Source organism: Sphaerodactylus townsendi, linkage group LG13, assembly GCF_021028975.2.
Source record: "Sphaerodactylus townsendi isolate TG3544 linkage group LG13, MPM_Stown_v2.3, whole genome shotgun sequence".
Taxonomy (NCBI): domain Eukaryota; kingdom Metazoa; phylum Chordata; class Lepidosauria; order Squamata; family Sphaerodactylidae; genus Sphaerodactylus; species Sphaerodactylus townsendi.
This window is the reverse complement of record NC_059437.1, coordinates 877,625-894,708: the sequence shown is the minus strand read 5'-3', so window position 1 is coordinate 894,708 and position 17,084 is coordinate 877,625. Positions and strand designations below refer to the sequence as shown.

Genomic DNA, 17,084 nt, shown 5'->3' with positions numbered 1-17,084 from the left:
ATGCAGAACAGGCCAGGGATGGATCCAGTTGCCCTTTGAGTGCCCCTTTTCCAGTCTAAGAAGAGTTTTGGATTTATATCCCCCCTTTCTCTCCTGCAGGAGACTCAAAGAGGCTGACAATCTCCTTGCCCTTCCCCCCTCACAACAAACACCCTGTGAGGTGGGTGGGGCTGAGAGAGCTCCAAGAAGCTGTGACTAGCCCAAGGTCACCCAGCTGGTGTGTGTGGGAGTGTACAGGCTAATCTGAATTCCCCAGATAAGCCTCCACAGCTCAAGTGGCAGAGCTGGGAATCAAACCCGGTTCCTCCAGATGAGAATGCACCTGCTCTTAACCATTACACCACTGGGGGAAACAGCACAGGGCAGACTCATTTTGGAGGGCAGGATCGATGCAAAGTCCCCTCCTCCCGCCCCCAAACTGTCTTTCAACTGTCCTGCACTCATGTTTATTGGCTCATGGGATGGATCCAGTTGCCCTTTGAGTGCCCCTTTTCCAGTCTAAGGAGACTTCCTCCATCTTAACGGGCTCTTCCTTCATGGAAGGCCACTTAAGTTGGAAGGTTCATTAGAGCAGGAAGGCTTCACATCTGAGTCAAAACTAAAGGTGGGGTATAAATATTTTAATAAACAGCCTTTGCTTGGTGAAACAGTTGGGTGCGGTTGGATCCACTCCACAGCATCCCTATTCTACATCTGTCATCCTGACCTGGGATAAGCCAGTCATATAGTTAGGTCTTATTAAACCCTCTTTTACTAAACATGAAGGAACTTCGGGACTTCCTCAAAGTATCTTTCCTCTTAAACAACTGCGCTTCTGAAATAAAGGACGGTGGGGGAAAATGTAGCTCAACCCAGTCAGTCACACTCAGGCCGGAAGAACTGCCCCCCCTCCCCCCCGCAGGCTCACGGGAAAGCAGCAAGAAAAGCCAGCTGGGTTGGATCCAGCGCATTTTCCCAGTCTCTTTCCCCCATTCCCTTTCCCCCCCTTTTCACCAGTAGACACGCAGGTCAGACGCAACCTAGTGAATCACTGAGAAATGCAGCGTGACTCCTCTCAAGATGGGCACTGCGGGCTCACAGGAGCGTCCAGTGGATTTTTACTTATCGTGGCACCCAATCAGAGAAATGCTGCATTCCTTGAACGGTTTGGAAATGAAGGCGGCTGGTCAGCTGCGGGCCACTCTGGATAAAACCACTGCCTTGATCTGTGTACTTACTCTTTTGTTCAGACACACAACTGGCCACAAGCTGCACCCCAGCGTACAGCAGCAGCACAAACAGCCACAGAGAAGCCATTTTACACTGACGGGGAGATTCTTCTTCAAGCACCCGTTCACACGACTGATGCTGGTCTTGAATTCTTCAGGGGCAACCTGCAAAGGAAAAAAAGGGGGGGCATGTGAATTCACGTTGGGATTTAAACACAACTAAATAGTATCAAGAGCAAAGAACTCCTGTTTCGAATAAAACAAAAGCAATAGTCCCTCCAATGGTGGTAGGGAACTGCACGGAAGTTCCCTATCACTGAGCTGCACTGAGCCACCTGATAGAGCGCTGCAAGAGCTCCCCCTGCTGGACCCGCCAGATCTGCACAGCACCAATACAGTGTCTGGGCAGCTTACAGGGAACCCTGAACAAAAGCACAATGTTCCAGGGGTCATTTAGCACAGTTCTGGGTTTTAAAAAGAGACAGACAAATCAGAGACTTCCTTTTTGCACAGGAAACAGGGCTACATCATAACAGACTGGCCCAGGAAAATGCACCGTGTTTCTGCTGATGTGATATCGAATTCTGCATAGTTAACATGTCACATTTTACACTCATGCTTTGTCCAGAGGACAGCTCCATTTCCAGATCCTGCAATTCCTAGTCCTATTACATTGCTTATTAGAGACACCATTCTCTTGATTGGCCTGATTTACTTTCTGTAGTCTGCCTAGAGCAGTGGTCTGCAACCTGAGGCTCTCCAGATGTTCATGAACTACAATTCCATGCTGGCAGGGCTGATGGGAATTGAAGTTCATGAACATCTGGAGAGCCGCAGGTTGCAGACCCCTGGCCTAGAGTCTCAATGGGAAAGGTGGACCAAAAATAAACAATAAAAACATAAACCTCTTATCACCTGATCATCTAAATCAGATCATCAGCGCTAAGTGTGGACATGGTATAATATTGTTCTGTCTTAAGTTGTCGTCTCTACCAAGTGGGAAGGCTCCTGGTATTTCCTGGGTGGGTAGATGAATTATTTTTTTGACACAGAGCAAGGGGGTTATTATCCTGACTACAGAATTCTTTGGGGAACATTTTGTCTTCCCTATTTCTTTCCTGTGGTTTGTCAATTTCAAAATGCCAAGGGTCACTTGGCATTTGAAATACTGACAGCCCTCTTGGGGGATTTCATTCGGGTTTTTTTTACAATACAATACAATACAATACAATACAATACAATACAATAGACCTTTACTGGCATAAGATACAAAAGCGTGAGTATAGACCATCACTAAATTTAAAAGAGTTGTACATGGCGTCTATGAGTAGTTTTACATTCTAAAATTACACTTCATTTATAAAAATAACGTAGATTAAAAAATTTTGTCCATTCCATTGTACACGGGATTGTGAACAGGTACAGTAAAACTACACTTAAAAGACAGGATTAAGATATTCGTTATTCATAGCCTATTTACTAAAAGGTATAGCCTTCCCCAAGATCTATAAATTGTATATACTAATTAATACTATAAATTACTATAATACTATAAATTACTAATACTATAAATTAATTAAATTTCCATAAAATGCAATAAATAACAGTGAGCTCCTTATAAACACCTTCTAAAATACCCCAGGAGTATCAGAGGTATGGAGTATTTCACATTTAAATAGTTTTGTACTTGCCTATTTTATCGGGGTTTTTTAAACCGCGATTTGCATATTAGCGTATATTAACATATAACCTACAGGCCAACTTGAAGCGTTGCATTCAGCATCCGATGGCCGGCCATTTAGTAAGGAATCTATTTTAAGAGCGCACAGAATCCAAAGGCTACGAAACTTTAGAATGATGGGAGAAGTCTGAGGCCTTCTGGGGCAGGATGAGCGGCCCGTCTGCCGGCCCTCAGCACCGTGGATCCAAGTGGCCCACAGAGGTCAGCATCCTTCCTTCAGTTCTGAACCTCACAAGGAAAAATCCCAGCCACAAAGATGGAAAGAAAACGAAGCCACTTGTGACCCTCCTAAGATTGGGCGACCAACTACCAGGTGGGACCTGGAGGTCTCCAGGCTCTAGAGCCGGGGGTCCAACATGCAGCCCAGGAGCTGCAGCTGGCTCCTTCAGAGGGTTGCAATAGAACCGAACAACTCGAAAATTCAAAATTGGCACACTGACCTGGATTTGTATGTAGACATCATTTACAATAATTCAAAGCAATTCAAAGAAAAATGAGAAATTTTTCCATGTACCATCTATGAATGGACTCAAGGTACAGGAGATGTCAGCTCTGTTGTGAAGTTCAATTTGGGAATGATTGTTTGTCAATACAGTTGGTGAAGATTTGTGTAGTTCCATTTTGAAACCATACAAAATATGGACACATCAAGAAATTTGTGGAACTCATTAGTTTGAAGTCTCATATGGACCTTTGTCATTATATCTTGAACAAAATGATGAAATTGTATTTTGATATGATTTATTGACACTGGCACTTTATATATATTATGCACTTTAATTTTCTCATTATAGTATATTAGAATAAGGTTAGCACTAGTGTAAGTGGATTTACATGTGTGCAATAACAATGAAAAAATAACTTTGAGTAAATGTTGCTTTGAATTATTGTAAATGATGTCTACATACAAGTCTAGGTCAGTGTGCCAATTTTGAATTTTTGAGTTGTTCGGTTCCATTGCATTGTGCTTGGCACACTGTTTTCTATCTTGTGGTCCTTCAGAGGGCTGACTGGGCCTACGAGCCAGCTGAGGCAACCCTCCCCGCATGGCCGATCTGGCCTGGCGAGCCCCCAGCAGGATCATCGGTCCGTGCAACCTGCTCCCAACCTGGCCTGGTGAGCCCACTGAGGGCTTACCAGGGCAGGCAGCCATCGCACCCCACTGTGGGCTCGGCAGGCCAGGCACTCACCCCGCCCTGCTCCCGATCTGACCTGGTGAGCCCTGCCCACCCCCACCCCCCCAAGCCAATCTAGGCTGGTGAGACTGCCGTGGGCTCAGCAGCTGGGGCAGCCACCGCCACCACCCCCCCAGCTCAGCCAGATCAAGTCACATATCAGCCCTCCTAACAAATTAGTTTGACACCCCTGCTCTGATTCCCCTGGAGAAAAATGTCAATTTGGACAGCAGACTCTATGTGTCTGCAAACTCCAGATGCTCATGGACTACAATTCCCATCAGTGCTGTGCACTGGCCATGTTGGCAGGGGCTGATGGGAATTGTAGTCCGTGAACATCTGGAGAGCTGAGTTTGCAGACTCCTGCTCGACGGCATCACCCTTCCCCGGCTACCCTCCCAACTCTCCAGGAATTTTCCAGCCTGGAGCCGGCGGCCATATTCGAAGGAGCCTGCTGGTCTTCCAGAGAGCTGGGAGGCAACCATGTGAAGAAGCAGAGTGTCTGCCAGCATGATGACTGCAAAACAAAAACCAACCCCCACCCGCACCCCCCAGGGCACCTTAAAGGCTCACCCTGAACTGGTGGCACAGCTACAACTCACCGGCAGGCCCAGCCGAACTCATCTTCAGCGGCACCAGAAAACCAGTTCTCCCCAGAAAAACTTATTTCAACACCCTGCACTTTCATGCCAAAGGAAAACAATCAGTCTGCAGCAACCCCAAAGGCCTCCGTTTCATTTTTATGCCGCCCTTCCACTAAGGAACAGGTAGCAGACATGGCTCTCCTTCACCTTTCACCCTCATCACCCAAGAGCCAGATTGTCTGGAAGCCTTTGAAAGATAACGAAGGAACTATCTCATTTTTTTTAACACCCACAGAGCAGCTTGCCCCCTCAGAAGCACACAGAGCCGCAAAGGCAATGAATGGAACTCAGGGGAGAGAATCCAGTCCCAAATGGGAAATAGCTGGGCAGGGGGCCAGGAAGCCTGCAAGAGCAGCCCCCCTCCCTCGCTGGAATAGCAGGGAAAGCACACTGGCATTTGAAAAAGACTCTCAGACCCATCCAGGGGAACAGAGCTCTCCTGAAAGTGTACATAGCATGACTCACGCCAGACACCACAAACAGCACCCCACGGATATCTGTGGGTCAAGCTCCTGCCTCAACAAGAGACTTTTGGATAGCGAGAATCTGAGGTCCAGCACCGATCTGATCATCCACGAACGGCAAAACTTTTAACTCACCTTCCTGGGACTTTGCTAACAACAATGCTAACAACGTGTCTACACACATGAAGCAGAAGCAACAGGGGGGCAGCATGTGAATGTCCCATCAGGACTCTGCTGACTTATAGTCACCCCGTAGCAACTCTGGAGTTCCTTGGAGTCTCCCATCCAAATACTAAGCAGGGTGGACCTCGATTAGCTTTCCAGACCTGACAAGATCAGCCTATCCCCGTGGTGGCGAACCTTTGGCACTCCAGATGTCATGGACTACAATTCCCAACAGCCCCTTCCAGCATGGCCAATTGGTTTGGCCATGAACAATTGGCCATGCTGGAAGGGGCTGATGGGAATTGTAGTCCATGACATCTGGAGTGCCAAAGATTCGCCACCGCTGGTAGCCTGAGCCCTCCATTGGAGACTGCAGGGGGGAGCCACACTCACTCGCTTGCTTGCTTGCTCGAAAAGGAAGTCAGCACGCAAAGGCCAAAGTTTCTGGCTGCCCCATGTCATCGGAGGATGGATCATTTTTTTCCTTAAGCACAGAGAGTGTTTTGAAATTGGTTCTTTTAGCTGTACTTTTTTTAAAAAAATATCATTTAAAGTGGAATTAAATTTAAAATATTACTTAAATTATCATTTAAATATAATTTAAATATTATTTGGATTGGATTCAACCCGCAGTCTGGATCCACAGATGCCCTTTAAGGAGTAGCGGATACTTCCTGTTGAAAAAACCCACAACTTCAACGGCAGGTCTTTTGGCTGAGAGGAAAGGCCCATTCTCAGAAGGCGTTCCCTTCGTGTTCTGTTTGTTGGCATCTGATTGGTCCCTGATGGAATGCTGGACAAGATGGATTCTTATGCCGCCCAGCAATCTCTATGCAGCCCGCTCTATCACCTCTGGATTCCTAATTCTGTCTGCGTGAATCCAGCCGCTAACAATGGCAACTTTACAAGCACCCCATTGCTCAAGATGCAGGGGAGCACGCTCAATTTTACAAAGAGGAGCAACCATATCAAAAGCAGAAGTCTCCGACACTGCGGCCGCATTAAAAACTGGCCAATTACATGGAGCCCAGAGCTAAGCAGCCCAGGAGCATAGGAATGCAGGAGGAGGTGCCCTTTAAGTTGGAAGCATTTCCCAGGGACTGGAAGGTAATGTGAGGGACCTCAAAGAACAAGCAAACAAGAATTGTGGTCTTCAGTACAACTACATTTAACAGCACTGGAATTTGTCTGGCTCTAAGGAAGAAACATAACAGCAGCAACCCCAGAGCACACTCTAAAGAGAGTTTCTGCCAGGCCCGGCACACCATAAAAGGAACGCGGGGGTGGGGGGTGGGGGGGTGGGAAGGGTCGTAATATTTTACAACAGGATACAAGAGCGGAAGAGAACAAGCGAGGCCCAGCAGGCCCGGCTCTGTCTGCTTCTGCCATTGTGGTCCCAGCCCTATCAATCACACCTTGCGCTGCATCACAATACCAAGGGTAAGGTTTACGACTTATACTTCCCTACTTTGCCAAACACCAATTTCCCCAGAGGAGCCCTGCTTGGTTTAAAATCAGGGCCGGAAGCCGGGCTTTCTCCTGGGAGGCTCCTTGATGGCTCCAGGCGAGAGGAAAATGGGAATTGGGAGGATCTAAGGCCATATATCAGGATGAGGTACACAACTTCATTCTCCAACAGAAAGCCAACGCTAAGAACAAGCCTCTCGTTTCTGAGTACCCCAATTCTAGACACAAGCTGCATTTTGAAACAATTACGAGAAAAGTATGAACAAGGCTATGAAGGAAAGGAAGGTCCAGTTAAAATGGATCATGTGTTTATTTTTTAAATTATTATAATGTTAAAAATGGGGAGAAGTGTGCTATGGCTTGTTGATTAGATCTGTGTTCTATTTTGCATCTTTTCAACACATGTATATGAGTTATGCACTTATTTATATACTTATGGATTTACTGGCTACATGCTATGAAAAGGTAAACAAAAGATCCTAATCCAGCCCTGAGCAACTTTCCAAGAGTCCAGCCTAATATTTTTGTCTCACTGGCACTCAGGAAAGCATGCCACGTTATCAGCACTCACAAAAACATGCCACAAAAGCAAAGAACCGTAACAGCCTGAGCACTTTTTTATTAGAACAATTTAATTAATGATTATATGACTTCAATCTTTTTAATAGTTTGTCATTACTCTTTTAGAACTTTACTGAAGCATTATTAAAAGTTTCCTTGTCTGTATTTCTGTATTTCTGACTTTAGCGATGTTAATTCTTCAGTTTCCACAATGTACCATAAGACAGTACAAGTTAGTTATCACTCATTTTAAGTCATTTTCCCTAGCACAAAAAGGAGCATGCCACCAATACCAGATCAGTGGAGTACTGAAGAAATCCACTATTATGTTAGCAGCTTAACTTGAGCTCAAGGCTTACTTAAAATGAAAAAAGAAGTTTTGGGGAATCTTCGTTCTATGTACTATTTTATACAGGCACATGTCTGTAAAAACCACATCACCAGTGGCTAACTATTAGTGGAATGGCTTAAAGCAGTGGTGGCGAACCTATGGCACGGGTGCCAGAGATGGCACTCAGAACCCGTTCTGTGGGCACATGTGAACAGAGTTCATCATGTGGGGGGGTGGAAAATCACCCCCCCACACACACACATCTAGGCTAGCCTGGGCACGATCCTTTACCTGGGAGTAAGCTCAGCTGCTGGCAATGGGGCTTGCTTCTGAGTAAACCCTCCTTGGGTCGTGATTCACCCATTTGAAGCGTTGCACAGTTGCTTCACCAAGCTTACTCACGAGTAATGTGCGCCTCAAAGCCAACCGTTTTTTCTAAACTAAAACCTCAGTATTCAGGTTAAATTGCCGTGTTGGCACTTTGCGATAAATAAGTGGGTTTTGTGTTGCAATTTGGGCACTCGGTCTCAAAAAGGTTTGCCATCACTGCCTTAAAGGAACCATGTACAGTTCCAGCTCTGCATTAACAATAAGATATTTCTCTCAACCAGAGAGTTCGACTCTGCATTTACATGTCAACTTGAGCACAAGAACAGCAGAATGCAAGTTCTGCAGTGGCTTCTCGCTCATTCCGTGGCAGGCCCGATGAGGCCGATTGTTACAAGTCACCTCCATTTTCCAGGCATTGCACAATCTTGCCCTAGCAACAGCCCAACACAGAAGGCCTCCAGGACCTCTGTAAAACAATTTGTCATGTATCTCAGGGCAGCGGAATGACCTGCTGGGCAGCTGCTGGAGGTGGAAACCATCCCCATCATTGGACCAGTCTAATTTGAGGCTTCTTCCAGGTGTTGCGGGATCAGCCCAGAGCCTTTTCCTTCCACGCCCAAAGCAAGGTCAACAGGACCAGCGGGAAGGAGATAATACTGCTTAAGAGGGAAGGTGGGTGACTCCCCTGTCGGATGAACAGAGCTCCACAAATGCTTTTGCCAAGGCGATTTGTTCTCTCTCCAGCGAGCGCCTCCAAAGCTCAGCACGAGCCTTTCCTCAAGAAAAAATCAGGGGCTCATTCCGCACATGCAGAATAATGCACTTTCAAACTGCTTTCAATGCTCTTTGAAGCTGTGCGGAATAGCAAAATCCACTTGCAAACAGTTGTGAAAGTGGTTTGAAAACACATTATTCTGCATGTGCGGAAGGGGCCAGGACTTCTGAGACACTCTGGAACTCAGCAGAAAAAAGCCCACTTTTTCAGGCAACCCCAATAGAGTCCAGATACCAAAGTCTGCTGAAATTTGCAGCCTTTGTAAAGCCCCTCCTCTTAACAACAGAGTCCCCCTGCAAGTGGAAAATCAACACATCAGGGAGAGACCTTCTAATCTGCAGCTCTCCCTGCTGTGCTAGCTTGCTGCTTGCATAGAGGATTTTTTAAAAATAGGATGACTTTAGCTGTCAACTTCCTGCAACAGAACTGTCCACTCAGTTATTTTAGGACTTCCTTATCTCGTCCTGTAGGAAGTAGATGAGGAACTTTTATTAAAGGAGTAATTTATTAATGCTAAATCATTGTTACGAGACTTATAGCCCAAGAAAGTGCTCTGCTGTTCTTAACATGTCCAGTTGATACAGAACACGGAAGCAAAATTATTATCAGGAGTTGGGTGGATCATGCACATAACATCGACTCTGCAGTCGCTCTGTTGGCTGCCAATAGGTTACCAGGCACCATTCAAAGTATTGGCTAAAACATATGGTGGTGACAGAGGAGGTGGGGGCTATTCACGGGTGGTGAGACCACTCAGACAGAGCGAGCCCGGCTGCAAGTTAACACCTGGTTACAGCAGCAGCCTCCTTCAACCCCCCCCTAGGGTGGCAGCGGGGGTCAGTGGCAGAGTCCCTTGACTGGCACCCTATAGGAAACCTACTAGACGAGTCTACTGCTGAACAAGAACTATGTGGCAGCTGCAGAACTCTTGGCTATTTGTTGTCAAGGGAGGAGTTAACCCATATAAGTGTCCAATCAAGGGGATAGAGTTAGTTTAGAGTAGTTAGTCAGATGGGAGTTTTCCCTTGGTTAATATTGTTTAGAGTTAGTGGTGAAATTGTATATAGCATGTTGACAGCGTTAGTAGTAGATTTGGATTTTGTATTAGGCTTAGCTTTGTAAGGTTAGGAGGGTGGGTTAGTGTTAGTGGCTAGGAGGTTAAGAGCAGCAGTGGCGTAGGAGGTTAAGAGCTCGTGTATCTAATCTGGAGGAACCGGGTTTGATTCCCAGCTCTGCCGCTTGAGCTGTGGAGGCTTATCTGGGGAAATCAGATTAGCCTGTACACTCCCACACACGCCAGCTGGGTGACCTTGGGCTAGTCACAGCTTTTCGGAGCTCTCTCAGCCCCACCTGCCTCACAGGGTGTTTGTTGTGAGGGGGGAAAGGCCAGGAGATTGTAAGCCCCTTTGAGTCTCCTGCAGGAGAGAAAGGGGGGATATAAATCCAAACTCTTCTTCTTCTTCTTCTAGGCTGGGTTATTATATTTCTTTTGTATCAGTGCTATTGTTAACCTGTTAAGTGTGGAGGGAATTAGTTTGGAGGAAGGAAGTTGTTCGCCATCTATAGGTGTTTCTAGTATTTGATTTTTGTGTTTTCGGTTTCAAATTTACAGAGTTGTTTGTATTCTATCGTATTTGAATGATGTTTAAAATTATTATGTATTTTACTGATATTTAATTATTTCAGTGGCGTAGGAGGTTAAGAGCTTGTGTATCTAATCTGGAGGAACCGGGTTTGATTCCCAGCTCTGCCGCCTGAGCTGTGGAGGCTTATCTGGGGAATTCAGATTAGCCTGTGCACTCCCACACACGCCAGCTGGGTGACCTTGGGCTAGTCAGAGCTTCTTGGAGCTCTCTCAGCCCCACCTACCTCACAGGGTGTTTGTGGTGAGGGGGGAAGGGCAAGGAGATAGTCAGCTCCTTTGAGCCTCCTGCAGGAGAGAAAGGGGGGATATAAATCCAAACTTTTCTTCTTCATATATCTTGCTATTTTGTATGTTATATTGCTTGATACTGTAATTCCTATATTTTGATTTATAGTTGTTGATGTTTGCTATTCTATATTGTTATAGCTTTTTGCTGTTGCTCTTTTTGTTCGCCGCCCTGAGCCCTTCGGGGGAGGGCAGGATATAAATTAAATATGACATGAAATGAAATGAAATGAAATGCCCTTCATGGCCAAGGTCCCTCCTGTCCACAAGACCGGCTCTCTCGCTATGCCCTGCCTTGGAAGTGTAGGTAGTCTGAGCTGGGCCTTCTTCAAGTGCCAACCTGCAAGTGGGCAAAATCAACAACTGCCCAGAAACATGCCCTCTCTGGCGTGGAATGACCTGTTTAACAAGGCGAGGAAGGCGCCCGCATTCTCAGCTTCCACAAGCTACCACGTTTCCCCGAATATAAGACAGTGTCTTATATTAATTTTTGCTCCCAAAGATGTGCCATGTCTTATTTTCAGGGGATGTCTTATTTTTCTGTGTTCTGTTCGTCAGGCATGCTTCCAAACAAAAACTTTGCTACGTCTTACTTTCGGGGGATGCCTTATATTTCACACTTCAGCAAAACCTCTACTACGTCTTATTTTCTGGGGATGTCTTATATTCGGGGAAACAGGGTAGGCAGAAATGAATTATTCTAGAGTGTTTTCTTACACAGGTAGTAGCACCATACTGTAACTACCTAATTTAGAAAGATGCTCCAGTAAAGGGATTATACTACTTTCTATTGCAATTAGTCTGCTTCTTCTATGTAATTTTTGCATTGGTTAAAATGTCATGTTTAAATGCTTGGGTTTTGAGCTCAGGCTTGCTTCAGCAAAGTTTCAGATTTCTGACTGGATCCAGATGTCTACTGCACTGTTTATTGGATTCCCCCCCCCCCCCCCCCCAATCTTGTTGATAGTATTTGACTTACACTATGCAATTCACTTCAAGTCTCAGTGAGAAAGGGGGACCAAAATTAACATGAACTAAAATTTCCTCTCCTAGGACCTTTCCGCACGGGCCAATAATGACGCCCTGGGGACGGCAAAAACGCCGTCCCCAGGGAGCCGTTCGCACAGGCGGTGCTGCCAAATCACAGCAGTGCCGACCTGGCTCCCTTCCCCCTCCCCCAGGTGGCCTCAGGCCGCCTCCAAAAACCTCCCTCCTGGAGGGAGGTTTTTGGAATACAGCATATTCCCGGCGGCGCGGTGCGAATAGCACCGCTGGGAATGCACTGTTGTCCCCGTCCTTCCCCACTCACCTCGTCGCCATCGTCGCCCTGCTGTCCTCCGAAGGCCCTCCCTCGCTGTCCTCCGACCCCTGGAGGTCGGAAGGCAGCGTGGGTGGGTCTATGGAGGCCAGCAGGGCGACGACGGCGACGAGGTGAGTGGGGAAGGACGGGGAAGAGGCGGGTCAGCCAGGCGACGGCGTTCCGCGGCGCAGTCGTCCCAGCGTCGGTGGGTCGGTGTTTATTACGCCGACCCAAGCCCTTCCGCCTCCGTGCGGAAAGGGCCTCAGTAATCTCCATTACATTTTTATCAGCCCTGCCAAGAAGTTCTGAATTCTCCCTTTCTGAGTTCTGAGAGCCAGCGTGGTATAGTGGTTAAGAGCAGGTGCACTCTGGAGGAACTGGGTTTGATTCCCTGCTCTGCCACTTGAGCTGTAGAGGCTTATTTGGGGAACTAGATTAGCTTGTGCACTCCAACACATGCCAGCTGAGTGACCTTGGGTTAGTCACAGTTCTTTGGAGCTCTCTCAGCCCCACCTACCTCACAGGGTGTTTGTTGTGAGGGGGGAAGGAAAAGGAGTTTGTAAGCCCCTTTGAGTCTCCTTATAGGAGAGAAAGGGGGGGGGATATAAATCCAACTCCGCCTCCTCACAATTTTGCCAAGGGGGTTAAGATAAGAGACAGAGAGCACAGCTGATGCAGGTTGCCCAGAGAGCTTCACGGCGAGTGAGAATATAATTCTAGGCCACCCCAAAACAAGCACAACACTGTGACCACTGGAACACCCCACCTCTTGGTAGCAAAATGGCATTCGCGAGGAAGCATGCATGTGACCTACCTAAGCTCTGTAGTTAAACGGGGATATGAATTTGGAAGGATGCTCAGTCCACAGCAATGTGATGGGCCCTGTTTTTACTCTTCTCCTTAATACAGCCAGCAAAGAGATGACTATTTACGAGGCAGTCACTGAAAGGAGAGAAATACTGCCACTCAAGTCAGAGCTCAACGTGGAAGATAGAGCCTGCACATTTCTCTTCCTTGGTTTGACACAAACACTCTCAAAAAGAGGATGTTTACCGCAATGTCTTCCCCTTTTATAAATCCATTTTCTGCATTTTTATAATATGTCATGTCTGAATCTTTTGCCCTGTTCCTACTTTTTGTACTCTTAATCCTAATGCATTGTTTATTGAATGCCTCACACTATTTGACCACACTGTTTTACACTGCATAATCTGCACTGAGGCTCAGAAAGAGGCGGGGGGGGGGGGGTTTACAAATTAAGCAAATGAACAAACTTGGATAAGCCCTGTATTAGGGCTTTATTTTGAGAGAGAAGAAAAGATTATTTGCCACATGGGCAGCCCCATCCAAAATGCCAGGTGGCGAAAGTCCAAAGGCCCGGCAACCGGTGTAACAGAGGCAATGGCCAGATATAAGCCAACGAGTGTCTATTCCTCCCTCAGCCACACCTCCAGATTGCCCCTGCTATGCTGGCGGCGGGGGCGCAGGGATGCTGACCGCCTTGTTCCACCACTGTGGAGGGCCACAGCGACCGCCCACCAGTGGATCCACCCCCAGGGCAAATGCCCCCAAAGAGGGTAAATCTGCCGGAGCAACCCCGAATGGCTCCCAGCGGCAGATTCAGCCTCCTCCTTTGGACAGGGCTGTAAATTAGTTGGACTAAGGCACATTTTCTGTGGATACTGTCAGGAACAAAAGTTAATAGCTGCAATTCTGTTCTGCTCAGAAACTGGCTAAAGGAGGGTCATCAGAAGCGGTACAAATATGTCAATCCCATCCATTCCTTTAAAAAAAATCTTTTTAATTGACATGGCTGCCACGTCATTAACAACACTGCCACGCAAGGGATACCCAAGTCCGCTTGAATCTCTGAAAACCTTGTCCAGCATGAAGTCAGTGGATCGAAGGGAAGATATATATATGTTAATAAACTCCAGCAGGCAATTTTGAACTAGTGTCACCATTTAACATCTGCAGGAGTGTTTAAAATATTCAAGGCACTGTGCAAGGATAAAAGTGTATCCTGCAAGATATGCTTGAAGTAGCTTGTTAGCAGGAAACTGAAATTAACCCAGATATAAGAGAACCAGGGAGAGTTACACTGGCATGGGTTTCAATAGGATGATATGACTAGCAGGAGTTTAAGAAATCTGCCAAGGATCCAGAAGGCATCCTGCTCCTATATGTAGCTTTTCCTGCACTTGGTGAACGTTTCTGCAAATTATAAGCATTTTGGTCTACAGTATTTGATATGAAGAACAGTTTTCAATATGCAGGCATACAAGTAGCTGAAGGGGGAAAGAGGCTTTTTAGGTTAAAGTTGGTACAAACTCTGACTTACCTTCCCTGTCAGAACAGAGGGAAATTCTGTGTCAAACTTGTTGCTCAAGCCAAACCTTAAAAACAAAAAAGAAAATGCATTTCCACCCAACCTAGGCTTCTTTCTTTTACCATGATTACACAGTACTTGTTTTAATCAATAAAGCATTCAAATGGGCACAAAAGTGAGCAGTTTGCAGAGCAATGCAAGCATGTTAACAGAAACTTGGTTTAGCAAGTAACTCCAAGACTGCCTGGTTTTCTGGGCTGCATGCCTGTGGTCTGGTAGTTTTTGCTCCTAAGGTTTTGCATGGTCTCTTCAGAGGCATGTCATGGTAATGTGTTTCTCTCTGTGGCACAGTAAAACACATCTTACTGTGAATATCTTCTGAAGACACCATCTGTAGATGTGGGCAAAACTTTAGGAGCAAAAACTACCAGACCACGGCCACACAGTCCTGGAAACCCAAAACAGCTAGTTGATTCCGGCCACGGAGGACAATACATTAACTTCAAGACATTAACTTCGGCAATGCATTAACTTCAAGACACTAAGAACATAGGAACTGGGTCCTTGTGCTTTTCTTTATAGCTGTCAAGGCAATGACGTTTTCTGTTCTGACAAGTCCACTAACTCACCACTTAAGCCGTCAATTTGATTAACTGTTAACTGATCTCTTTTGGTATTATTCTAAGGCTTGCAAGCTAACCGTGTTCAGAGTTTAGAACCATTATCCACTGGAGCTCACTCCTCTTTCTGTACATGAACAGTGACATTACAACACTTTAATAGTCACCCCAAAGGATTTGTGATAAGGTAAGATCACCCAACAGTGCTACCTTGGCTTCTTAGCTTATACTCCAGTATAACTTTGGCTTCAAATACCAGTCTTGCCCCTTCTCTCATGCTTCAGGAAAGGGGTTCATTGTTGTTTGTGTGTGTTTTAAACATGGAAGTATGATATATATTTATACTATGCACATTCGTCTTTTAAAACTGCTCTGGAATTTGGGGCTGTACCTGGTAATGGCACAATGGCAGCCAACAGGAGACTCCCACAACTGGCCCCAACCTCCTCCTGCGTTGAACTAAACCATGCTAGAAAACTTGTCAAATCCAAATCCAAAACCTTTATTAGGCATAAAACCAGAGTGTGTCATGAGTCCCAAATATAATAAAAAAGATCATTATTGCACAACTTGCAGTACACAGAGTAAAAATGTAGCAACAGCTTCAGAGATTTCAGCATTAGAGTTATTTAGAAGCTTAGCCATTTTTATCTTATCAGAAAGGAGCATAAATCCTGTTGGTAATACAGTTCTCAAATCAGTTCTGATGTTGTTGTATTTTGAACAGTGAAGCAGAATATGAGAAAGTGAATCAGTTGTATTAGGACAGAAACGACAGCAACACTCATTTTGTGGGATATTAGAGAAGCGACCTTGAAGATGTACTGAGGGAAAAGAGTTACACCTTGCTCTAGTCATGACCCATCTGCAATTGTAATTAACAAGATGTTCCAGGTATATAGCAGGGCTAGATTTCTGAGGGATAATCCCAAAGAATATTGGAGAGCAAGAGCTTTGCGCTTTGCTCAGGAGAAATTGATATTCTTGATCGAATAATCTAGACTTTAAGCGATGGTAAATCTCCGGAGCGGTGAGCATTTGTAGGGCCTCCCAAGAAAAGCCCAAGGAAAAGATCTTTTTTTCAATACGTAGCCACCATTTCGAAAGCTGAAGCTCTCTCATTTCTAACTGGGACAAACTGTTAGGGTCAGTGCAGAAACAAAGACGCAGCCAAAACTTAAAAGTAACAACCCATGCCCTTGTAGAAAACTTGTCATAGTTTTCCAGAACTCATCCAGAGACAAAAAAGGGAGGGGGGACACAGGTAATGAATGCAGTAAGCGTGTGTCAATCATCTATTAAAGCATAATATTTTCCTACACTCCAGGTGAAGAACTTCAGCACTCTGAGGGACTATAGGCCCCGTCACAGAATCTGGCATCAACTTAGCTGTGTGCACAATAAACAGACTTGTTGATGAAAGTATCAAGGGGTTCTGTAAGCAGGCTCCTAGTTAAATGTGCCTTTTAAGGTGCAATTCTTTGATTCTGATCGTTATCATATTCTGAATATCACACAACAATGTTACATTAGTTGTAATACTCGGGGCTGTATTTGAGAACAAATATTCAAAGCCCGTGGTGGCGAACCTTTGGCCCTCCAGATGTTATGGACTACAATTCCCATCACCCCCTGCCAGCATGGCCAACTGGCCATGCTGGCAGGGGCTGATGGGAATTGTAGTCCATAACATATGGAGGGCCAAAGGTTCACCACCACTGCATCAAAGCTATCTCCAAGGCTTTATCCACAAACACAACTCAGGTGCTAGCTCTGAAATGTTTCAGATTCATTTCAAGAAGAATTAAATCTGAACCAGCTGCTGGAAGAAAGAAAGAACTTCACCAAAACAGAATAACAGTGCCAAGCGCTGCCCCTCAACCTGTTGCTTTTCATTCTAGCACAAGCAGTAAAAGGAAGAAAGGCAAACAGAGCACTCGGCCTGGGTTTTGTGCGTCTTTGTTCAAAGAAGGTTGACTACCTGCATATCTGGTTGTAGCCTCAACTTTGACGGCGGGCATCAGGTGGCAGAGACAGGCATTTT

At 45.8% G+C, this 17,084-nt stretch overlaps 1 protein-coding gene across 1 annotated transcript in view; it reads right to left on the bottom strand.

The window, feature by feature from the left end:
* The window catches only part of CHIC1 (cysteine rich hydrophobic domain 1), a 42,755-nt gene that overhangs the window by 10,323 nt on the left and 15,348 nt on the right, over positions 1–17,084 (bottom strand). The window contains exons 4-5 of the mRNA XM_048514669.1: positions 14,433–14,487; positions 1,218–1,373 (exon numbers count right to left, since the gene is read on the bottom strand). Coding sequence (XP_048370626.1) covers positions 1,218–1,373; positions 14,433–14,487 — 211 coding nt within the window. The remainder of the gene's footprint in view (positions 1–1,217; positions 1,374–14,432; positions 14,488–17,084) is intronic.